Raw genomic sequence first — 26,156 nt, 5'->3', positions numbered from 1 at the left:
AAGTATGCTACCGCGCATGCACGTCGTCTGCCCATATCCACCATCCTTTTTTAATTCCCTGCATCGCTATAGACTTACATGACTTCCGGTCCGCTGCACATCGCCGCAGGTCGTTACAGAGGTCGCACGGTAACCTCAGCTTGTCAGCGCGGTAGATTGTCGACTTCCAGCGCACCGCACGCTATATGAAAGCATTCATAGGCTTTCATTAGCATAGCGGTGAGGTGCATTCAAATGACGCACTGCACCAGTGTGAAAGGACCCTAAAGCCAGATACACATTATGCAATATATGTCTGATAATGATCGTTTAATTGTTCTATCACTTTGTAACATTAGTACCTCCAGTCAATAATAGCTTATTATTTCCCGAAGCCTGTCGAGAAGCCTGATAGGCAGCTGCCGAGCTGGGGCGGGCCATGGCAACACATGTGGGAGTGGCCTCAGAGGTCTGGACTTCTTGGCAAGTGTTTGGGCGAGTTACAGTGGGGTGGGGTTTAAGATTAATGACCATTTAACGGCGAACTGGTTCAACCGCCGATCCCCTGTTAGGGACAATAAGGAGTACATTTATATTAACCAATAATAATAATTTTCAGCTGAAATCTTTACCAATATCAGTTGCTCGACTGCCCCACCTTCCCGATGTACATTAGTGCAAAGTTATTGTTGACCCCAATCTCCTACCGACATTGGTTGCTCAAGGAATGGGAGTTCCCAACCAATGCCTAATCAATTGTTTCATCAAGTATGATAGATTTCCATTACAGCCGTTTTCCAACCAACAATCTACCCAAAATATACAAAACATTATGTATACTATTGCTGGAAGGGATCATGTTCTGCAAACCTTACTAACTGCAGAAATAGCAATAAAAACCCCAAACAACAAAGGCACTATACTGAAATGAAGAGAGGGGTCTGTGCGAGGCCGGATCCCCTGGACAGAGGAACCTCTCATCAGCATTTGGTGTTAGGACAGGAACAGAAAGCATAGAGATTTACAGCTGCATGGATTTACAAAGAGTAATGCTATGTACACACCATACAATTATCTGGCAGATTTACTGTACCTGTCAGATCGATTATTTCCAACATGTCCGATCTGAATTTCAATAGATTTTTTTGATTTTCTGATCGCTTTTTCCAATCGATTTCTATTCACTTCTATGGAAATTAATGGGAAAATTGATTGGAAAAAAGGACTACCTGTACTTACAGTCAGATACAATACAATACAATACAATAACATTTCTATAGCACTTTTCTCCCATAGGACTCAAAGCGCTTAGGCTCTCTCAGATTCAGTAATTTGTAGTAGGATGAAGTAGCTAATAGCCTAACACAATAGTTAGTATCAATATCCAATTAAAGATTGGTGCATCAAGAGTATACAATATATAGCTTGTGCGCCCAACACAGTTTATAGTTGGCCTATTTTTGCATAACAGAGGGCCATTATTCACATATACTCTTAAAGCACACCCGAAGGATATGAGGGCTGCCATATTTATTTCCATTTAAACAATACCAGTTGCCTGGCAGTCCTGCTGTTCTCTTTGGCTGAAGTAGTGTCTGAATCACACACCTGAAACAAGCATGCTGCTAATTCAGTCAGACTTCAGTCAGAGCACCTGATCTACTGCATGCTTGTTCAGGGGCTGGCTGGGGCTAATAGTATTAGAGGAAGAGGATTAGGACAGCTGGGACATCTGCATTGTTTAAAGGAAAATAAATCTGTTACCCTCCATATACCTCTCTCCTCGGGCACCCTTTAAACTATAAAAAAGATATATCAAATAAGCCCATCTTCCTGTAAGGAGGGGACTGGCCTAAACAAGAGCAACCAAAGGGGACAATTTGGTTAGTTGGGTGTTGGGTTGTGATTAGTTGCTACAAGTCTGTGATCCTTTCCTAAGGCGGAAAGTTTTTCTACATATATAGGGGAGAAGTCTTTGTGTGATCTGCTAATTTGCAGTGTTTTGTCCCCTACAGCCCCACCGGCTCTTCTCCTCCAGCTCTGTCCTCCACAGACAGAAGGGAAATTGCTTTGATTTCAGTATCCTGCTGTGCTCTCTGCTCCTCGGGGGCGGGTACGATGCTTACTGTGTCAGTGGCTATGCACTCGGGAGATGTGTCTGATGGATGAGTCCCGGGAGGTGTGTCCCCTTCTGAAAAATCTGGCAGAGGTGAGATTGATCTTCCTGAATTGCCTCATTAATTATGTATAGTCAGGGATGTTGAGCTCCAGTCCTCAGGGGCGGAGCTCCTCACACATTTATGACACACCTCAAAGTAATCGATGAGACTGAATCAGGAAAGGCGTGGTCCATGAAGTAGAAACACATGCCTCTCTTTCTCCCTTCTATCCTAAAGACTGGCCTGGATATGCAGAGGCGTCACTAGGGTTGGTGTTAACTGGTGCGGAAACTCATGGTGTCACCTCCTCCTACCTCATGAACCTCCAAACTTCACCAGGTAGTAACGTTGCCATGTGGCCCTGTTAGCCTCTGAACTCTGTTATAAGCTCAAGAAGGAGCAGCCAGAAGGGAGTAGAGCAGGAGAGAAACGTCTATCAGACAGTAGACTGGTCAGTATTTACAAAGCCTTCTCCACTCTCCCTTAGCCTGGAGCTTGGTGTCACCCCCTCTGCTGGTGACACCTGGTGCGGTCCGCACCTACCGCACCCCCCCTAGTGACGCTACTGTGGATATGGTCCCCCTGGACTGGAGTTCAACACCTCTGCTCTAAGTCACCAGTGGCTGAATGTTTAGCTGAAGTAAATGTTCATAAAAAGAGCCCTCACCCTACCAGCCACCCCATTAGAGGCCATGTCATGATAGAAATCTTTCATTCACTTTTTTCTCTTAAGTTTTCTCCTAATGGTGCCCAATACATGGTACAATAAAGACGTTCGATTTTCCCATTTATTCAACCAAAACGATCGATTTGAAAATAATCTTTTTTTTTTTTGACAAAGAAAAAAAATGAACGATTATCCCTTATTTCTATAAAAATCCAATCTAACATGTTGGAAAAATCCTAGTATTCGATCTAACAGACTAATCGAACTAAATTATTTAATCGAAAAAAAAAAGAAAACATTGTACCATGTATGGGCACCATTATAGATATTTTTTTCATCTTCCGTTTAAAATAACTCTTCAGCAATTTAAAAAGTACCAAAAAGTAGGTGAAAAAGTACTGCCAAATTTTGTTTGAAGACAGTGTCGCTAGTTCCTGTTCCCCCCTTGTAGACACAGATGAAGCAGCCACACTTCCTGTGACACTCATGGCCCCTCTCTGTGGACTCTCACGTGTGTAATGCAGACATCAGTAGCCATACAAACTGCTCAGATCTTTGTCATCCTACAGAGCAGCAAAGCGGCCCCCGAGAAGCCCAATAAGGAAGTACTCAGTGAAGCCCCCAGGACAGCTCATCAGCAAGTTCCAGCTGCAGCAGGAAGCCAAGCAACAGGCCAGAATCCAGGCCTCCATCCTGAAGGAGCAGGAAGAGGAGGAGCAGCGGCAGGGTGGTGAGGCGGAGATTTCACGCATTATTCTAACTGCGACACGTGACACAATGAAAGGAAAGATCTTGTTACTTGTGCTGGACTGTACACACACAGTGCCATTGTTTATATATTATCATAATTATATTTATTACTATATTACAGTATAAATAATTTATTTTACAAATTACCTGCACAAACAAGCACAATATCGATAATACTGAGATACTACACTTACCATACCAGGTTATTGTGTAAGGAGATTGATGACATACAGTATATAGCGAAACATTGTAGAGCAATGCATACATATAATTTGTGCATATATTATTTATACATGATGCTGACACCCTCCTTTGCTGTGCCTGTTTTGAATGCATGTTGTGTAATTTTGTCCATATTGTGGAGCTCTGCACATCTTGCAAATAGCTAATTTGGGTACAGCCTCTGTCTGAAAGCACTGCCAATCTCTCCTGCTGTACAAAATACATACATATATAGGTGCCCATATATCTAGCGATGTATGGGCAGAGCGACCAAACAGACAGATCTCTTTCTGATCGCAGAGAGATCTGTTTCCTGCCCACACACCGCAGCAGGACAGGAGAAATTGTACACAGCACGGCCACCGGGGAAGGGGGGCATTTTACTCTTGGGGGGACAAGAGTAATAATAATAATAATAATTCCAGGTTTTTTATAGCGCTTTCTCCTGTCGGACGTAAAGCACTTCTGAGGCAGCCGCTAGAACGCACTCAGCAGGGCAGTAGCAGTGTTAAGGAGTCTTGCCCAAGTCCTCCTTACAGAATAGGTGCTGGCTTACTGAGCCCTTACCCATTACAGAATGCAGCCATTACATATCCACTATCCAGTACATTGAGTAAGAGGACTCTTGGGGGGACAGGAGTACATTGTTGTTCATTTGCCTAATCAGACATGTCCAACTCTTTGCGACCCTATGGACCACAGTACACCAGACCTCTCTATGCTCTACTGCAGTGGTCCTCAAACTAAGGCCCGCGGGCCGAATGTGGCCACCTGAGGCTTTTTTACCCCCCCCCCCCACACACACACAAAATGTATTACTTATAGATGCGGTCAGCTGCATATTTAAATATTGGTGGTCCCGCATATAGAATAGCAGTGCTGGCACCACCCATCCACATGGAAGCCAGAAAGCAGTAATTCGCTGGTTTCCAATCAAATTACACATCAGGTAACACTTGTCCAATCGGACTTGCCGGTTGTCACCTGGGTATGCTTCACTGTCTGGCCCACAAAGACTTCTACATCATTTTATGTATACTCCGGCCCCCCAGCAGTCTGAGGTATGTTGACCCGGCCCTCGATACAAAACGTTTCGGGACCCCTGCACTACTGTCTCTCGCAACTTGTCCAAACTCATGTTTGTTGCTTTCATGATACTAGCTAGCCGTCTCTTTCTCTGCTGTCCCCTCCTCCGCTTTCCCGCAATCTTTTCTTTTACAATGAGTTTGACAACCGAACATAGGGCAATCCTGTACATACAAAAGTCTACTCAAAGCAGGGGTCCCCAAACTTTTTCAGTCAAGGGCCGGGTCAACATACTTCAGACTGCTGGGGGGACGGAGTATACATAAAATGATGTAGAAAAACTTTACATTGTACCTAGGTATTGTAGGCAGCCCTAATGTCTCCCATTTAAACAGACCATTTTAACATGTGCAGATAGGATGCCCCCAACTCAGCAGGTGCAGATAGTATGCCCCCCAACACAGCAAGTGCAGATATTGTGACCCTAACATAGCAACAAGCAAGTCATATGTGAGCCATAATGTCACCAAATGGCCTGCAAAAGCCTCCAGCACAATCCGACAAAGTCTTTGCAGACCAGACAAAGAAGCATACCCAGGTGACAACCTGTCATCCAATTGGCCAACAGTGAATGATTGGAAGCCAGGTGAATGACTTCTTTCTGGCTTCCATGTGAAAAGGGTGGTGTCAGCACTGCTATTCTATATGTGGGCTGCCAATGTTTAAAGATGCAGTGGTCCGCCTCTATAAGTAATACATTTTGTGTGTGTGGGCTGGTAAAAAAGCCTCAAGGGGGCCGCATTCGGCCGCGGGCCTTAGTTTCAGGACCACTGACTTAAACGGCTTATAACATTAGGAGCCATCATTTTAGAGTACTAAAATCTAAAGTGTGTGGCTGACTCAAGCTTTACATCTGATTGGTTGCTGTGTACAATCGGAAATAGACCAGACTAATGATAACACTGTGATGTTGCTGTGAGGTGTATCACGTATGCAACATGGAGCAAGATCCAAAGTGTTTTCATTTGACTATCAACCAATTACTTTTCACCTTACAGAAAGATGAACGCTGATAATGACTGGAAGGATGGGAGGAGGCGCTCCAAGGATATAAAAAGTTAAAAAAAATTTTTTAAATAAATAGTCTTACCTCAAAAGAGGAATGGGCTTTCAAAATTATATTTATTGGACACTAAAAATGACAATGCATTTCACGGGTCTTACCCACTTTCTCAGATCAATTTCACACTGTCTTAAAGGGACCATGAGCAGTGTCTACAAAAAGAAATCTTTACTTACCTGGAGCCTCCTCCAGCCCCCATAGCCTGCGAGGTCCTCTGGTATCCTCCCTTGGCATCATCACGCCGGTTGCCATAAGTTCCCTGCACATGCACATTTCTCTAAACACTGAACTGTGCATGCGCAGGAGGCTTACAGCCTGAAGGGAGCAGGAGGATGCCGGAGGACCTTGCGGGCTATGGGGGGCTGGAGGAAGCCCAGGTAATGCAGATTTATTTTTTTAGCCACTGCTCTGTGTCCCTTTAAGAAAGAACAGCACAGAATTGGAGCACGCAAGTCCGTGCTGTTCTTCCTTAAGACACTCTGAAATTGATCTGAGGAAGCCGGGAAGACCCATGAAATGCGTAGTCATTTTAGTGTCCAGTAAGTTTTATTTCTCACTTGAGGTAAGACAGTTTTTAAAACCTTTTATATCCTTGGAGTGCCTCCTCCCAAACTTCTAGTACCTTCCTTTAAGATTTAGTATCAAGAGGTTCTTTAGTTTTTTGGAGAGCAACTATCTACATTCTACAAAGACCTTTTGAGAGAGAAGTGGAGATGGAATTGTCCGCTTGCTTGTTACAGTTGTTGCCTTTATAGTAAGGCAAGTAAGTCACTATTTCAATAGTATATTTCACTGATAGTTATCTCTCTCTAAACTATATTGGCACTCTTGGTGTCTTCTGTCTTTTTCTTCTCGATGTTCGGAACTCATGAGTTGAAGTTTACAGACCGGACACACCCACTGATGATGACTGGTTGCTGTGGGTTAGTACCCTCCTTGTCTGTATTACGTGATGGTTCAAAGTGCTGTATATCTCCACAGGAAGCCGAGAAGCTTGGCCCAGACCCTTTGTATGGCCTGCGAGTTCACTGCTGGGTGCTGGTTCTGTCCGGGAAGAGGGAAGTCCCAGAGCCTTTCTTCATTGATGCGCTGACAGGAAATTCCTATGGGACTAAAGATGACCATTTCCTGGGGATCGAGAGCGTGTGGAATCACCAGAACTACTGGGTCAACATGCAGGACTGTCGCCATGGCTGTAAGGTACAAATAATCATCCGAACATTTGTATAGCGCTTTTTTTATCCTGTCGGACTCGCCACTGGGACGTGCTCAAGAGGCCACCCTGCAGTGTTAGGGAGTCTTGCCTAAGGACTCCTTACTGAATAGGTACTGACCCCAGCCAGGATTCAAACCCTGGTCTCCCATGTCAGAGGCAGACCCCATGAGGCTGCAGGGAGAAATGTCCATGATGTTGACCGGCTATCGATTAAACGACTGGGGGAAGATGGTTTGAGCAGAGTTCGGGAGAGTCCCAAGGCAAGGACAGGAGTACTCCAATAATACAAAGGGTTGCTGCTTGTACTGATAAGGTGGTTGAGATAACTGCAGTGAATATGAAGATTTGGGTAAACTGGATCCCCAGTACTCGATTGTGAAATTCTCTGACTCCACATTGTTGTAGACAAAGTGATTCAAAACTTTTGTAAGCATTGTGAAGGTTGGCCAAGGCCAGGGGCGCCGCGAGGCATAAAGCGAACCAAGCGGTCGCTTGGGGCCCTCGGCGGCTCAGTGACGGCGTGACGTCACTGTTTTCCCGCAGCCCCGCGGGGCTGGCAGAGCAGAGTAGGCAAGGGCTACGGGAAGATGGCCGCCGCCGAAGCCCTGCTCTGTAGACTATGCTCCAGTACAGGGCTTCGGGTGGCCATCTTCCGTAGCCCTGATTCAATCAGCGAGGGGAGATTGGAGGAGGGAGGGAGCTCCGTGGGAACTGCGCGCCTGAGGAGTCGCCGCCGGCCAGGAGAGGAGACGGGGAGAGAAGACTTCTGCCAGTGCCAGGTGAGTAAATTCTTTTCTTTTTGCAGCTCTGAAAATGTGCCCTAATTGTGTTGATTTCTGCTGAACTGTTCCCTAATTGTGTTTGATTTCTGCTGAACTGTGCCCTAATTGCGTTTGATTTCTGCTGAACTGTTCCCTAATTGCATTTGATTTCTGCTGAAAATGTGCCATAATTGCGTTTGATTTCTGCTGAAAATGTGCCCAAATTGCGTTTGATTTCTGCTGAAATGTGGCCCTAATTGCGTTTGATTTCTGCTGAAAATGAGCCATAATTGCGTTTGATTTCTGCTGAAAATGTGCCCAAATTGCGTTTGATTTCTGCTGAAATGTGGCCCAAATTGCGTTTGATTTCTGCTGAAAATGTGCCATAATTGCGTTTGATTTCTGCTGAAAATGTGCCCAAATTGCGTTTGATTTCTGCTGAAATGTGGCCCTAATTGCGTTTGATTTCTGCTGAAAATGTGCCATAATTGCGTTTGATTTCTGCTGAAAATGTGCCTAAATTGCGTTTGATTTCTGCTGAAATGTGGCCCAAATTGCGTTTGATTTCTGCTGAAATGTGGCCCTAATTGCGTTTGATTTCTGCTGAAAATGTGCCATAATTGCGTTTGATTTCTGCTGAAAATGTGCCCAAATTGCGTTTGATTTCTGCTGAAATGTGGCCCAAATTGCGTTTGATTTCTGCTGAAAATGTGCCCAAATTGCGTTTGATTTCTGCTGAAAATGTGCCATAATTTCGTTTGATTTCTGCTGAAAATGTGCCCAAATTGCGTTTGATTTCTGCTGAAATGTGGCCCTAATTGCGTTTGATTTCTGCTGAAAATGTGCCATAATTGCGTTTGATTTCTGCTGAAAATGTGCCCAAATTGCGTTTGATTTCTGCTGAAATGTGGCCCAAATTGCGTTTGATCTCTGCTGAAAATGTGCCCAAATTGCGTTTGATTTCTGCTGAAAATGTGCCCTAATTTCATTTGATTTCTGCTGAAAATGTGCCCAAATTGCGTTTGATTTCTGCTGAAAATGTGCCATAATTGCGTTTGATTTCTGCTGAAAATGTGCCCAAATTGCGTTTCATTTCTACTGAAATGTGGCCCAAATTGCGTTTGATTTCTGCTGAAATGTGGCCCAAATTCTGTTTGTTTTCTGTTGAAATGTTGCACAAATTGCGTTTTTATTTTCTGGTGTCTGGGGTATCTGTTGCTGCATTTATTATTTAATGGTCATAGTTGGCTATATTTGCTGTGCTACGGTTAAGCTCCGCCCATACAATGTCATGGCCAAATCCATCTTTCCTCAATCACCCCACATCCATTTTCCCCACAAACAGCCCTGCCCCAATCCGCCCTCCAGCTCCACCCACATGTCATGGCCATGCCCACTTATGCAGGATAGCCACACCCATTTTTCAACGCGGCGCGCGATGCGCGCCGCAGGATAGGGCCATTTCCTGCAGTCCACTTGGGGCCACAAAAACCTTAGCTGCACCCATGGACCAAGGCCACCCTGGAGAACAATAGAACAAAAGGAGCGCTCCTTTGGTGCATTAACTTTTTTACTTAAAACAGACACGCTTAAATGTTACACTTACAGTGTGTGTATGAACACATGCGCTGCTCAGGCCTGCCTGCAGTCCTGACAAAGGCGTGGTTAACGCCGAAATGCGTTATGACGTCAGATGGCTCCAGCGTGACCCAGCCCCGCCCCCCCCCCCCCCCCCCCCCCCGCACCTCGCTTTACGCTGACAACACCGTTCCTGTGTTGAGCCGGCCAAGCACAGGAATTTGGAGAGGACTGCAGGCAGGCCTGAGAAGCGCATGTGTTCATACACACACGGTACGTGTAACATTTAAGCGTGTCTGTTTTAAGTAAAAGTTAATGCACCAAAGGAGCGCTCCTGTTTCTTTTACTAGTTGGTAGATCTAGCCTGGTTTGTAAGGTCATGTGTGTTCTTCAATAGACTTCAGCTTAGGAGGATGTTAGTAGATCATACTTATTCTGTCTTTCAGGCACCCAAACATACTGTGGTAGTGGTACACTCTCTGCACAAATGGTGCTGTCCATGAAGGTAAAGAGTACCTCGGCAGCCCAGTGTATATGCCCTATGATAGTCTCACTTTCCTTATCATGGTAAATATAACAGGATGTGTGATTTGTGCCTGCAGGACATGACCTTTGACCTGGGAGATCCTGTCTGCTGGGAGTTCATGTTGTTGGGTACATCAAAGCCTCTTCTCCTCATCCCAGACATGGCAGAGGAAGAGACTGGTGAGGAGGAGGAGGAGGAAGAGGAGAATGGACATCAGGTGGGTCCAAGAAGTCGTTTGTGACTTCAAAGCAACTCTTAAAGGAAAACCGAGGTGACAAGTGACATGATGAGATAGACATGTACAGTGCCAAGTGCACAAATAACTAGGCTGTGTTCCTTTTCTTGTTTCTCGGCCTGAAGGAGTTGAACATCAGGTATGTAAGTGACAGTTTCTGTCCGGGTCAGGAGCAGGTCAGACTATTGCGTAACCCTCACTGATACGTAATTACAGTCATAAAATACTTTTTAGGAGGAGGAGGATAGATACAATTGTTTTTCTTATCAGTTTATTTTCACCTCAGATGTCCTTTTAGTAGACCCAAGTAATAGAAACCTATTGTGAAATCTCTATGTGTAAAGTTCTTGTATTTCCTGATGTTGGAGTGGAGATGACGAGCATAAAGTGACCTGAGCTGCTGAGCATCCCTATTCATTAGTAAAACCACTTATCACATTTAAGAACCAATAGAGAGTCTGGAAAGTAGGGCTAGCTGAGGCATGACTGAGGTTGTGAGCCGCTGTACACATACTAGATTCATGGCAGAGGGAGCCCCGACTGGAGGGCCTCAGCCGAGAACCATCTAGCAGATGCACAAGTCTTAAATATGGCGGGGGACAGACCCAGGTCAAGGCATGCATTGTACACATGGTTGGTGCAGGACAATACAGGTCTTCACACAGGTCAGGCTGGATGATTGTGTTACATGTATGGTCTGTGTTCTCATACTACAGGGTCAGAATGGCAGGAAGATATTCCAGATGCCACCATCCTGGACGCTGCCCATTGTCATCACACCAAAAGGTCAGTGAGATGGACGTCGGAGCCGGCAGCACAGTTCAGCAATAAAGGACATAAATAAATCATGGCCATACCCTTATCTACAGTGGGTTGCAAAAGTATTCGGCCCCCTTGAAGTTTTCCACATTTTGTCATATTACTGCCACAAACATGAATCAATTTTATTGGAATCCCACATGAAAGACCAATACAAAGTGGTGTACACATGAGAAGTGGAACGAATATCATACATGATTCCAAACATTTTTTACAAATCAATAACTGCAAAGTGGTGTGTGCGTAATTATTCAGACCCCTTTGGTCTGAGTGCAGTCAGGTGCCCATAGACATTGCCTGATGAGTGCTAATGACTAAATAGAGTGCACCTGTGTGTAATCTAATGTCAGTACAAATACAGCTGCTCTGTGACAGCCTCAGAGGTTGTCTAAGAGAATATTGGGAGCAACAACACCGTGAAGTCCAAAGAACACACCAGACAGGTCAGGGATAAAGTTATTGAGAAATTTAAAGCAGGCTTAGGCTACAAAAAGATTTCCAAAGCCTTGAACATCCCACGGAGCACTGTTCAAGTGATCATTGAGAAATGGAAGGAGTATGGCACAACTGTAAACCTACCAAGACAAGGCCATCCACCTAAACTCACAGGCCGAACAAGGAGAGCGCTGATCAGAAATCCAGTCAAGAGGCCCATGGTGACTCTGGACGAGCTGCAGAGATCTACAGTTCAGGTGGGAGACTCTGTCCATAGGACAACTATTAGTCATGCACTGTACAAAGTTGGCCTTTATGGAAGAGTGGCAAGAAGAAAGGCATTGTTAACAGAAAGCATAAGAAGTCCCATTTGCAGTTTGCCACAAGCCATGTGGGGGACACAGCAACCATGTGGAAGAAGGTGCTCTGGTCAGATAAGACCAAAATGGACCTTTTTGGCCAAAATGTAAAACGCTATGTGTGGCAGAAAACTAACACTGCACATCACTCTGAACACAGCATCCCCACTGTCAAATATGGTGGTGGCAGCATCATGCTCGAGGGGTGCATCTCTTCAGCAGGGACAGGGAAGCTGGTCAGAGTTGATGGGAAGATGGATGGAGCCAAATACAGGGCAATCTTGGAAGAAAACCTCTTGGAGACTACAAAAGACTTGAGACTGGGGCGGAGGTTCACCTTCCAGCAGGACAACGACCCTAAACATAAAGCCAGGGCAACAATGGAATGGTTTAAAACAAAACATATCCAAGTGTTAGAATGGCCCAGTCAAAGTCCAGATCTAAATCCAATCGAGAATCTGTGGCAAGATCTGAAAGCTGCTGTTCACAAATGCTGCCCATCTAATCTGACTGAGCTGGAGCTGTTTTGCAAAGAAGAATGGGCAAGGATTTCAGTCTCTAGATGTGCAAAGCTGGTAGAGACATACGCTAAAAGACTGTCAGCTGTAATTGCAGCAAAAGGTGGTTCTACAAAGTATTGACTCAGGGGGCCGAATAATTACGCACACCCCACTTTGTAGATATTTATTTGTAAAAAATGTTTGGAATGATGTATGATTTTCGATCTACTTCTCACGTGTGCACCACTTTGTATTGGTCTTTCATGTGGAATTCCAATAAAATTGATGCATGTTTGTGGCAGTAATGTGACAAAATGTGGAAAACTTCAAGGGGGCCGAATACTTTTGCAACCCACTGTAGATGGAGAAATAGTGTGTTTTCTTTTCTATTTTTTTTTTACCCTAATTTCCCTTTAAAATGCATAGAAAATAAGGTAATTGCTAAACAAAGTTTTCACACCCTAAAAGCCTGATTTGTCCTGAAAAAAACAATATATAGATAATTTAGGTGTGATTAGTAGTAATAAAGTTATTGACGAATAAATGGGAGCAGTGCTGATCTGTGAAAATTGCTCTCGTCCTGAAGTGGAAACCATGGGCTTGATTCACAAAAGAGTACTAACTGTTAGCTAACTGTTAGCACGGCCGTTTTCGCGTGAATGTTTGCGTTTGCGCGCAATTGCGAATTTTCACGCGCAAATGCGAATTTTCACACGAAATCGTTATTGTTTCGTACGCAAACGCGAATTTTCTTGTGAAAACGATAACGATTTCGCACGAACATTTGCATTTGCGCGCGCAAACGCGAAAACGGCCGTGCTAACAGTTAGCACTCTTTTGTGAATCAAGCCCCATATCTGTTTCATGGTCACACATTCCTTGTCTATCCACCTTAATCACAGCTCAGTTACATATAGATGATCCAGCCTGTGTTCTTTCCGCTCAGAGTTGGAGATGCGCTGCCCTCAGGGAAGGAAGCTTCTACAATACAAGAAGTCCAGGCTGGAGAAGTGGGCTTCTTACCTGCTGAAGGATGGGCAGGTGGCGCGTCTTACCACCTATGAAGACACAGAGTGTAAGTGGCTACATGTAAGGAAGAGGTCCAGGCAGCGAGGCTAGTCTCTCTTCATGCTCATTTCTCCTGCAGGCTTCCTGGAGATGGAGGTCCAAGATTGGTTTCAGAACCGGATGGACAAGCTGGACATGAGGCAGCAGAAGAAACTGGAGAGGGTGACCACAGAATACTTTTCTCCCGGCCGCAGCGACGCTCTTAAAGGTGAGTCTGCGCATCACGAGGCGAGATGTGACGGGTGACTGAACGCTGTAATTCTGAGTGTCACGTCTCCCTCAGTTCACACGTACCGCTCGCTGGCGTCAGAGACCGAGAGGACCATGTTCTTCTATAGCAAGGCCCGCCTGGACGGACTGGAGCGCCGCAATGAGAAATCCAAAGAGATGACCGAAACCTTCCAAGGTCGGCCGGACTTCCTGCGTTACAGGCACACCGTGTTTGGGAAACGGCCGAAGAAGGTGGCGATTGCAGGAGGACCTACAGAGACCAATCCGAGGCCAATACTGGTAACAATACTGGCACTTTTGGAGTTACTAATGAATGTTACTTTAGACTGTAAGTAACCTGTCCATTGTCCGGCCCTTTTTTTCAGAAGGGAGGTGAGTCCACCCACTTCCCCCTTTTTAACAATTTTAACTAATTTGATTCTGCTTGGCGCCTCTGTTATCGTATTTCAATATTATCTAGTCCACCCTTGGTGGAGGGGTGTATCCCCATTTTCTCCTATCTACAGAGAGCGACTTTTTAACCTGAGCGGGGTCAGGTTACAATTCTCCCCGCCGACCTGTCCAGTGGTTGCCTTTGTGGCTACCCCCCCTTGTGAGTATAATCATCCCATTTATTCACTACAGATCTCTCCATATTAACATACTGCACCATATTGGGCTCTCGGTTTCTCTCCCATTTTCAATACTGGTAACTGCTTCCAGCTAAATCATGATTTGACAAAAGAGCGCAAAAGTGAATGTCAGTCTCTTCTATTTTGTAACTTCTCACTTTTCAATCAACTGATTAATTTTTCTCCCCTTTTCGCTTAAAGGAAAACTTAAGTCAAAAAAAAAAATGACATTTACTCACCTGGGGCATCCCTCAGCACCCCGAAGCTGGATGGTGCCCTCGCAGCCCCGCTCCGATCGTCCTGTCCCCGCCGGCGGCTACTTCCGGTTCGGCGACAGCCGCCGACAGGCTGGGAACGCGGCTGTTTTTCCGCGTTCCCAGCCGCTGCTATCACCCTCTATGCTGCTATAGCGTATATATATACGCTATAGCAGCATAGAGGGTGATAGCAGCGGCTGGGAACGCGGAAAAACAGCCGCGTTCCCAGCCTGTCGGCGGCTGTCGCCGAACCGGAAGTAGCCGCCGGCGGGGACAGGACGATCGGAGCGGGGCTGCGAGGGCACCATCCAGCTTCGGGGTGCTGAGGGATGCCCCAGGTGAGTAAATGTCATTTTTTTTTTTGACTTAAGTTTTCCTTTAAGTTCCTCTTTAAAGAGAGTCTGAAGCCTTTTTAAAAACTTGTTTTTCTCTGTTATTTATGGCCAGAGCTAAAACGCTGCATTACCCCGGCAGAACGAGGGTTTTATAACCCCCAAATCCTGTGGAGATTATCCACGACTTTCAAAGACATGGATTCTGCTGCCTGGGGAGGCAGAGCTTTGCACTGTAGCTCTGACTCCATTAGCGTCAATCCACCGCTGATCGCAGCCTCTCCCCGCCCCTCTCAGCAAAAGAAGACTGGGAGAGGCGGCGAACAGCGAGGATTGACGTGACTAGAGGCAGAGCTACAGCCCAAAGCTCTGCCTCTACCAGGAAGCGCTCCCCGGTTTTTGCCCCAGGGATTTGGGGGTTATAAAACCCTCATTCTGCCGCGGGAATGCGGCGTTTTAGCACTGGCCATATTCCTTAACCGTTTTCTGCTCTGCTGTGGTGCCGCGCTTTGGCACGTGATCGCGGGCGCGCCCCCGTGCCCCGTGGTATCCCCCGGTAGCCCTGGGATCAGTAAATGGGAAAATGATTCCCGATCACCAATCCATGTACCCAGCAGAAAAACCGAAGCGCTCTTACTAGAGGTTTCAGTCTTTCTGCACGTTAAAAATTTCCGCATCCCCCTTGTGCTTCCGCTTAGAAGCACAAGGAGGGGAAAAAAACTCAAGATGGCCATCTTGTGGTCAAATAGTAAAACTACATCTACACATTTTTTACATAACAAACAAACAAACACAGAACATTTATATCGCGCTTTTCTCCTGGCGGACTCAAAGCGCCAGAGCTGCAGCCACTAGGGGATGCTCTATAGGCAGTATCAGTGTTAGGCCAGAGCTGCAGTCACTGGGAGGCACTAGAGTGGCTTACTAAACAGGCAGAGCCGAGATTCGAACCCAGGTCTCCTGTGTCAGAGGCAGAGCCCTTAACCAGTACACTTTCCAGCCACCAGCCATTACAATTTACACATATAATAACATTAAAAATTAACTGTTTATTTCCCACACCAAAATATTACCCAAATAAAATTTTTAATGGAAAAAAAAAATACAATAATAAAAAAAAAGACATAAATAGTTACCTAAGGGTCTGAACTTTTTAAATATGCATTTGAAGGGGGTATACTACGAATATGTTTTAAATTAGAAGCTTGTAAATAGTGATGGACGCAAAACGGAAAAAATGCACCTTTATTTCCAAATAAAATATTGGCGCCAAACATTGTGATAGGGACAACATTTAAATGGTGTCATAACCGAGACAAACGGGCAAATAAAATACATAGGTTTTAATTATGGTGGCGTGGATTATTTTAAAGCTATAATGGCCGAAAACTGAGAAATAATGAATTTTTCCATTTTTTTCTTATTAATCCTGTTAAAATGCATTCATCAAAAAATAATTCTTAGCAAAATGTAAGAAAGCCTAATTAGTGGCGGAAAAAACAAGATATAGATCAATTAAATTGTGATAAGTAGTGATAAAGTTATTAGCGAATGAATGGGAGGTGAAAATTGCTCTGATGCATAAGCTGAAAAATCCCCGCGGGCTGAAATGGTTAAAGGACTTATGAGGCCAAAACCCCCAAAAAAGTGAAGTACCTGCATCATGATTAAATGCACGCAGGACGCCATCCGCGCCTCCCGTGCAGTTCCGCCGCTGGGTCCCCGCAGTGCAATCGCCCCCTGTGCCTCTCCTGACCCCACAGCCCGGGTCGGCTCTCCTGCCTCTCCTAATATGGCCGCTGGAGCTGGCCACGGCTGCGCAACTCTAGGGCCTCCCCCCGATCCACGCACAGCAGACAGCCTCCATATCCCTCTCACTACAGTTATAACCAGCCACTGACCACAACCTTGTACACAGCTCCCCCTACCTGTCACTCTACTCCTTACCCCCTTGTGCTGGGTACACACAATGCAATTTTATGACAGATTTACTGTCGGAAGGACTATTTCCAACATCTCTGATCGATTTTTCTATTGATTTTCCATTCACTTCTATGAAAAATCATTCGGAAATCAGATTAGACATGTTGGAAATAGTCGATCTGACAGTAAATCTGTCAGAAAATTGCATGGTTTGTACCTAGCATTGATTGTAAGCTGATTTGGCCAGAGCTCTTTCCTCTTATGTGTTGTATCACTGCTGTGTACAGCATTACACATTTCCCACTTGTATGATGCATCGCTGACCTATCCAACTGTCATTTGATCTGTAGCCCATTGCCCTCTAACTGCCTGCACTGCGTATTCACTATTGTACAGCGCCACAGAAGATGCTGGCGCTATATAAATCCAAAATAATAATAATGCTTATTCTCGCTGACAGAAAATTACAGAACGTTTCCATAGAAACATAGAGAAGCCAGCCAATGAGGATGTGGCTGAGCGCGTCTTCCTGATCACTGAGGATCGCATAAACGTACGCTGTCACCGGATGGATGACCACATCACCGCCTCCTACTGGGAGTTCCAGAAACCGGCCAACCTGGGCGACAAGGACATCCACATTGACCTGAGCCCAGAAACCAGCATTTCCTATCAGGTACCATTTGAGTACATCACAGAAGACCACTGGGGGGGGGGGGGGGGTATCATTTGAGTACATCACAGAAGACCACTGGGGGGGGGGGCACTGAAAGGGATGTAATGTCACCCTAAAAGATGCCCAACCGTTTGAACTGAAATCCTGACATGTAGATATGGCCCGCTGATGAAGTCCACCGTCTGCTTCCCCTGTAGACATCGCTGGATAGAATAATCTGATAGGCGTATGATAGAATTCATTATACAGGCAGAATTCAAAAAAGTTCTTACAACCTGACTGTGCTGCAGAATTCCTAAGAAATTCATATTTGTACATGTTCTGACGGCCTTCTGCCACTGTTCCCGATGAAGCAGGAGTTGTCCCAGGATACGTGGTGTAACATGTAAGCCTGGTACACACATGACACATCTAATATTGATTGCTCAATGATTGGCCAATTTTACTACCTCCAAGTAGTCTGGCAGGCCCTCCTCTTGTTCGTGCTTGGCTCCGCCTCCCGAAGCCGGGGACATTGATGCTCCGCTGCCTACAGCCCAAAAATCCAGTGCTAGCCACGCCCTCTGCTTACGAAGTTGGGCAGCACTGGCCTAAGTGATATAATACCCAAATAAAAAATAATGAATTCATGAATAATCAATGTTACCCATTAGAATAAAGGAATAATCACACCTCTGTTGGGAGCTTAGATTTTTTAGCATAGTTCTTACTTCTAGGACCTATCTAAACACTGAGGGCGCGACCCCCGAGGATTCTCGCAAGCCCAAAAGGGGGCGGGAATTCCTCTGTAAGCCTTATCGGTTTTATACAACTAGAGATTTATACGTGAATATCTCTATTTTATGCTGGTGTTTCGACATATTGCACTATTGGCGCCTGGTGTGTGTTACCTTCTTGTTTTCTCCCGATCCACGGTTTCCCTTGGCCCACCCCATTCCAGGGTTACTGAGGAGGCCACTGTATGGGTTAGGGATATGGAGGTTCACTTTAGAGGCCAATCTATCATGGCTTACCATAGAGGCCACTGTACAGGGATAGGAGAAGCCACGGTTTTGGGATACCACAGAGGCCACTGTGCAGAAAGACCATAGAAGCCAATGTGTGTGGTTGCTCTTGAGGACTCTGCTGCACACATCTTCTAGAAACAACAAAACGATTTTATGCTGAAAGGTTTCATACTGGGATTTGTATTACATTATATGCAATGGGTGAAAAGCTGCCGTTGTAACTTCATATCATTTCCACCACCAGGTGGAGCCCTCTGACAAGTTTAACAAGCAGCTGTACATCTACGAGACCCTCGTCCACCTGCAGGAGGAGGAGCTGCGAGCCAAAGAGGCTGTGAGGAAGTCCGAGGCAGAGGTGATGTGTGCACCTGCATATCTTCCACTAGGCCCACAGAGGTGATGTGTACACCTGCATATCTTCCACTAGTTTCACTGAGGTGATGTGTACACCTGCATATCTTCCACTAGGCCCACAGAGGTGATGTGTACACCGGCATATCTTCCACTAGGCCCACAGAGGTGATGTGTGCACCTGCATATCTTCCACTAGGCCCACAGAGGTGATGTGTACACCGGCATATCTTCCACTAGGCCCACAGAGGTGATGTGTGCACCTGCATATCTTCCACTAGGCCCACAGAGGTGATGTGTGCACCTGCATATCTTCCACTAGTTACACAGAGGTGATGTGTGCACCTGCATATCTTCCACTAGGCCCACAGAGGTGATGTGTACACCTGCATATCTTCCACTAGGCCCACAGAGGTGATGTGTACACCTGCATATCTTCCACTAGGCCCACAGAGGTGATGTGTGCACCGGCATATCTTCCACTAGGCCCACAGAGGTGATGTGTACACCTGCATATCTTCCACTAGTTCCACAGAGGTGATGTGTACACCGGCATATCTTCCACTAGGCCCACAGAGGTGATGTGTACACCTGCATATCTTCCACTAGGCCCACAGAGGTGATGTGTACACCTGCATATCTTCCACTAGGCCCACAGAGGTGATGTGTACACCTGCATATCTTCCACTAGTTTCACTGAGGTGATGTGTACACCTGCATATCTTCCACTAGGCCCACAGAGGTGATGTGTACACCGGCATATCTTCCACTAGGCCCACAGAGGTGATGTGTGCACCTGCATATCTTCCACTAGGCCCACAGAGGTGATGTGTACACCGGCATATCTTCCACTAGGCCCACAGAGGTGATGTGTGCACCTGCATATCTTCCACTAGGCCCACAGAGGTGATGTGTGCACCTGCATATCTTCCACTAGTTACACAGAGGTGATGTGTGCACCTGCATATCTTCCACTAGGCCCACAGAGGTGATGTGTACACCTGCATATCTTCCACTAGGCCCACAGAGGTGATGTGTACACCTGCATATCTTCCACTAGGCCCACAGAGGTGATGTGTGCACCGGCATATCTTCCACTAGGCCCACAGAGGTGATGTGTACACCTGCATATCTTCCACTAGTTCCACAGAGGTGATGTGTACACCGGCATATCTTCCACTAGGCCCACAGAGGTGATGTGTACACCTGCATATCTTCCACTAGGCCCACAGAGGTGATGTGTACACCTGCATATCTTCCACTAGGCCCACAGAGGTGATGTGTACACCTGCATATCTTCCACTAGTTCCACAGAGGTGATGTGTACACCTGCATATCTTCCACTAGGCCCACAGAGGTGATGTGTGCACCTGCATATCTTCCACTAGGCCCACAGAGGTGATGTGTACACCTGCATATCTTCCACTAGTTCCACAGAGGTGATGTGTACACCTGCATATCTTCCACTAGGCCCACAGAGGTGATGTGTACACCTGCATATCTTCCACTAGGCCCACAGAGGTGATGTGTACACCTGCATATCTTCCACTAGTTCCACAGAGGTGATGTGTACACCTGCATATCTTCCACTAGGCCCACAGAGGTGATGTGTGCACCTGCATATCTTCCACTAGTTCCACAGAGGTGATGTGTACACCTGCATATCTTCCACTAGGCCCACAGAGGTGATGTGTACACCTGCATATCTTCCACTAGGCCCACAGAGGTGATGTGTACACCTGCATATCTTCCACTAGTTACAGAGGTGATGTGTACACCTGCATATCTTCCACTAGTTCCACAGAGGTGATGTGTACACCTGCATATCTTCCACTAGGCCCACAGAGGTGATGTGTGCACCTGCATATCTTCCACTAGTTCCACAGAGGTGATGTGTACACCTGCATATCTTCCACTAGGCCCACAGAGGTGATGTGTACACCTGCATATCTTCCACTAGGCCCACAGAGGTGATGTGTGCACCTGCATATCTTCCACTAGGCCCACAGAGGTGATGTGTACACCTGCATATCTTCCACTAGTTCCACAGAGGTGATGTGTACACCTGCATATCTTCCACTAGGCCCACAGAGGTGATGTGTACACCTGCATATCTTCCACTAGTTCCACAGAGGTGATGTGTACACCTGCATATCTTCCACTAGGCCCACAGAGGTGATGTGTGCACCTGCATATCTTCCACTAGGCCCACAGAGGTGATGTGTACACCTGCATATCTTCCACTAGGCCCACAGAGGTGATGTGTGCACCTGCATATCTTCCACTAGGCCCACAGAGGGGATGTGTGCACCTGCATATCTTCCACTAGGCCCACAGAGGGGATGTGTGCACCTGCATATCTTCCACTAGGCCCACAGAGGTGATGTGTGCACCTGCATATCTTCCACTAGGCCCACAGAGGTGATGTGTGCACCGGCATATCTTCCACTAGGCCCACAGAGGTGATGTGTACACCTGCATATCTTCCACTAGGCCCACAGAGGTGATGTGTACACCTGCATATCTTCCACTAGGCCCACAGAGGTGATGTGTACACCGGCATATCTTCCACTAGGCCCACAGAGGTGATGTGTACACCTGCATATCTTCCACTAGTTCCACAGAGGTGATGTGTACACCGGCATATCTTCCACTAGGCCCACAGAGGTGATGTGTACACCTGCATATCTTCCACTAGTTCCACAGAGGTGATGTGTACACCTGCATATCTTCCACTAGGCCCACAGAGGTGATGTGTACACCTGCATATCTTCCACTAGGCCCACAGAGGTGATGTGTACACCTGCATATCTTCCACTAGTTCCACAGAGGTGATGTGTACACCTGCATATCTTCCACTAGGCCCACAGAGGTGATGTGTGCACCTGCATATCTTCCACTAGGCCCACAGAGGTGATGTGTACACCTGCATATCTTCCACTAGTTCCACAGAGGTGATGTGTACACCTGCATATCTTCCACTAGGCCCACAGAGGTGATGTGTACACCTGCATATCTTCCACTAGGCCCACAGAGGTGATGTGTACACCTGCATATCTTCCACTAGTTCCACAGAGGTGATGTGTACACCTGCATATCTTCCACTAGGCCCACAGAGGTGATGTGTGCACCTGCATATCTTCCACTAGGCCCACAGAGGTGATGTGTACACCTGCATATCTTCCACTAGTTCCACAGAGGTGATGTGTACACCTGCATATCTTCCACTAGGCCCACAGAGGTGATGTGTGCACCTGCATATCTTCCACTAGTTCCACAGAGGTGATGTGTACACCTGCATATCTTCCACTAGGCCCACAGAGGTGATGTGTACACCTGCATATCTTCCACTAGGCCCACAGAGGTGATGTGTACACCTGCATATCTTCCACTAGTTCCACAGAGGTGATGTGCACATCTGCATATCTGCCACTAGTTACACAGAGGTGATGTGTACACCTGCATATCTTCCACTAGTTCCACAGAGGTGATGTGTACACCTGCATATCTTCCACTAGGCCCACAGAGGTGATGTGTGCACCTGCATATCTTCCACTAGTTCCACAGAGGTGATGTGTACACCTGCATATCTTCCACTAGGCCCACAGAGGTGATGTGTACACCTGCATATCTTCCACTAGGCCCACAGAGGTGATGTGTGCACCTGCATATCTTCCACTAGGCCCACAGAGGTGATGTGTACACCTGCATATCTTCCACTAGTTCCACTGAGGTGATGTGTACACCTGCATATCTTCCACTAGGCCCACAGAGGTGATGTGTACACCTGCATATCTTCCACTAGTTCCACAGAGGTGATGTGTACACCTGCATATCTTCCACTAGGCCCACAGAGGTGATGTGTGCACCTGCATATCTTCCACTAGGCCCACAGAGGTGATGTGTACACCTGCATATCTTCCACTAGGCCCACAGAGGTGATGTGTGCACCTGCATATCTTCCACTAGGCCCACAGAGGTGATGTGTGCACCTGCATATCTTCCACTAGGCCCACAGAGGTGATGTGTGCACCTGCATATCTTCCACTAGGCCCACAGAGGTGATGTGTGCACCTGCATATCTTCCACTAGGCCCACAGAGGTGATGTGTGCACCTGCATATCTTCCACTAGGCCCACAGAGGTGATGTGTGCACCTGCATATCTTCCACTAGGCCCACAGAGGTGATGTGTGCACCTGCATATCTTCCACTAGGCCCACAGAGGTGATGTGTGCACCTGCATATCTTCCACTAGGCCCACAGAGGTGATGTGTACACCTGCATATCTTCCACTAGTTCCACAGAGGTGATGTGTACACCGGCATATCTTCCACTAGGCCCACAGAGGTGATGTGTACACCTGCATATCTTCCACTAGTTCCACAGAGGTGATGTGTACACCTGCATATCTTCCACTAGGCCCACAGAGGTGATGTGTACACCTGCATATCTTCCACTAGACCCACAGAGGTGATGTGTATACCTGCATATCTTCCACTAGTTCCACAGAGGTGATGTGTACACCTGCATATCTTCCACTAGGCCCACAGAGGTGATGTGTGCACCTGCATATCTTCCACTAGGCCCACAGAGGTGATGTGTACACCTGCATATCTTCCACTAGTTCCACAGAGGTGATGTGTACACCTGCATATCTTCCACTAGGCCCACAGAGGTGATATGTACACCTGCATATCTTCCACTAGGCCCACAGAGGTGATGTGTACACCTGCATATCTTCCACTAGTTCCACAGAGGTGAAGTGTACACCTGCATATCTTCCACTAGGCCCACAGAGGTGATGTGTGCACCTGCATATCTTCCACTAGGCCCACAGAGGTGATGTGTACACCTGCATATCTTCCACTAGTTCCACAGAGGTGATGTGTACACCTGCATATCTTCCACTAGGCCCACAGAGGTGATGTGTGCACCTGCATATCTTCCACTAGTTCCACAGAGGTGATGTGTACACCTGCATATCTTCCACTAGGCCCACAGAGGTGATGTGTACACCTGCATATCTTCCACTAGGCCCACAGAGGTGATGTGTGCACCTGCATATCTTCCACTAGTTACACAGAGGTGATGTGTGCACCTGCATATCTTCCACTAGGCCCACAGAGGTGATGTGTACACCTGCATATCTTCCACTAGGCCCACAGAGGTGATGTGTACACCTGCATATCTTCCACTAGTTCCACAGAGGTGATGTGTACACCTGCATATCTTCCACTAGGCCCACAGAGGTGATGTGTACACCTGCATATCTTCCACTAGTTCCACAGAGGTGATGTGTACACCTGCATATCTTCCACTAGGCCCACAGAGGTGATGTGTACACCTGCATATCTTCCACTAGGCCCACAGAGGTGATGTGTGCACCTGCATATCTTCCACTAGTTACACAGAGGTGATGTGTGCACCTGCATATCTTCCACTAGGCCCACAGAGGTGATGTGTACACCTGCATATCTTCCACTAGGCCCACAGAGGTGATGTGTACACCTGCATATCTTCCACTAGGCCCACAGAGGTGATGTGTGCACCTGCATATCTTCCACTAGGCCCACAGAGGTGATGTGTACACCTGCATATCTTCCACTAGTTCCACAGAGGTGATGTGTACACCTGCACATCTTCCACTAGGCCCACAGAGGTGATGTGTACACCTGCATATCTTCCACTAGTTCCACAGAGGTGATGTGTACACCTGCATATCTTCCACTAGGCCCACAGAGGTGATGTGTGCACCTGCATATCTTCCACTAGGCCCATAGAGGTGATGTGTGCACCTGCATATCTTCCACTAGTTCCACAGAGGTGATGTGTACACCTGCATATCTTCCACTAGGCCCACAGAGGTGATGTGTGCACCTGCTTATCTTCCACTAGGCCCACAGAGGTGATGTGTGCACCTGCATATCTTCCACTAGGCCCACAGAGGTGATGTGTGCACCTGCATATCTTCCACTAGGCCCACAGAGGTGATGTGTGCACCTGCATATCTTCTACTAGGCCCACAGAGGTGATGTGTACGCCTGCATATCTTCCACTAGGCCCACAGAGGTGATGTGTGCACCTGCATATCTTCCACTAGGCCCACAGAGGTGATGTGTACACCTGCATATCTTCCACTAGTTCCACAGAGTTGATGTGTACACCGGCATATCTTCCACTAGGCCCACAGAGGTGATGTGTACACCTGCATATCTTCCACTAGTTCCACAGAGGTGATGTGTACACCTGCATATCTTCCACTAGGCCCACAGAGGTGATGTGTACACCTGCATATCTTCCACTAGGCCCACAGAGGTGATGTGTACACCTGCATATCTTTCACTAGTTCCACAGAGGTGATGTGTACACCTGCATATCTTCCACTAGGCCCACAGAGGTGATGTGTGCACCTGCATATCTTCCACTAGGCCCACAGAGGTGATGTGTACACCTGCATATCTTCCACTAGTTCCACAGAGGTGATGTGTACACCTGCATATCTTCCACTAGGCCCACAGAGGTGATGTGTACACCTGCATATCTTCCACTAGGCCCACAGAGGTGATGTGTACACCTGCATATCTTCCACTAGTTCCACAGAGGTGATGTGTACACCTGCATATCTTCCACTAGGCCCACAGAGGTGATGTGTGCACCTGCATATCTTCCACTAGGCCCACAGAGGTGATGTGTACACCTGCATATCTTCCACTAGTTCCACAGAGGTGATGTGTACACCTGCATATCTTCCACTAGGCCCACAGAGGTGATGTGTGCACCTGCATATCTTCCACTAGTTCCACAGAGGTGATGTGTACACCTGCATATCTTCCACTAGGCCCACAGAGGTGATGTGTACACCTGCATATCTTCCACTAGGCCCACAGAGGTGATGTGTACACCTGCATATCTTCCACTAGTTCCACAGAGGTGATGTGCACACCTGCATATCTGCCACTAGTTACACAGAGGTGATGTGTACACCTGCATATCTTCCACTAGTTCCACAGAGGTGATGTGTACACCTGCATATCTTCCACTAGGCCCACAGAGGTGATGTGTGCACCTGCATATCTTCCACTAGTTCCACAGAGGTGATGTGTACACCTGCATATCTTCCACTAGGCCCACAGAGGTGATGTGTACACCTGCATATCTTCCACTAGGCCCACAGAGGTGATGTGTGCACCTGAATATCTTCCACTAGGCCCACAGAGGTGATGTGTACACCTGCATATCTTCCACTATTTCCACAGAGGTGATGTGTACACCTGCATATCTTCCACTAGGCCCACAGAGGTGATGTGTACACCTGCATATCTTCCACTAGTTCCACAGAGGTGA

The 26,156-nt window shown here is 46.9% G+C and overlaps 1 protein-coding gene across 1 annotated transcript in view; it reads left to right on the top strand.

Moving 5' to 3' along the window:
* DRC7 (dynein regulatory complex subunit 7) overlaps positions 1-26,156 on the top strand; it is a 68,441-nt gene that overhangs the window by 26,425 nt on the left and 15,860 nt on the right. The window contains 11 exon segments of the mRNA XM_068259940.1: positions 1,995-2,118; positions 2,121-2,188; positions 3,385-3,535; positions 6,912-7,126; positions 10,084-10,224; positions 10,959-11,028; positions 13,302-13,430; positions 13,503-13,631; positions 13,707-13,933; positions 17,238-17,453; positions 18,705-18,815. Of these exon segments, the coding sequence (XP_068116041.1) occupies positions 1,995-2,118; positions 2,121-2,188; positions 3,385-3,535; positions 6,912-7,126; positions 10,084-10,224; positions 10,959-11,028; positions 13,302-13,430; positions 13,503-13,631; positions 13,707-13,933; positions 17,238-17,453; positions 18,705-18,815 (1,581 nt within the window).

The sequence above is a fragment of the Hyperolius riggenbachi genome, chromosome 11, assembly GCF_040937935.1.
Source record: "Hyperolius riggenbachi isolate aHypRig1 chromosome 11, aHypRig1.pri, whole genome shotgun sequence".
Taxonomy (NCBI): domain Eukaryota; kingdom Metazoa; phylum Chordata; class Amphibia; order Anura; family Hyperoliidae; genus Hyperolius; species Hyperolius riggenbachi.
Note: the sequence above shows the minus strand (reverse complement) of the source record. Positions and strands in the feature narration are given on the sequence as shown.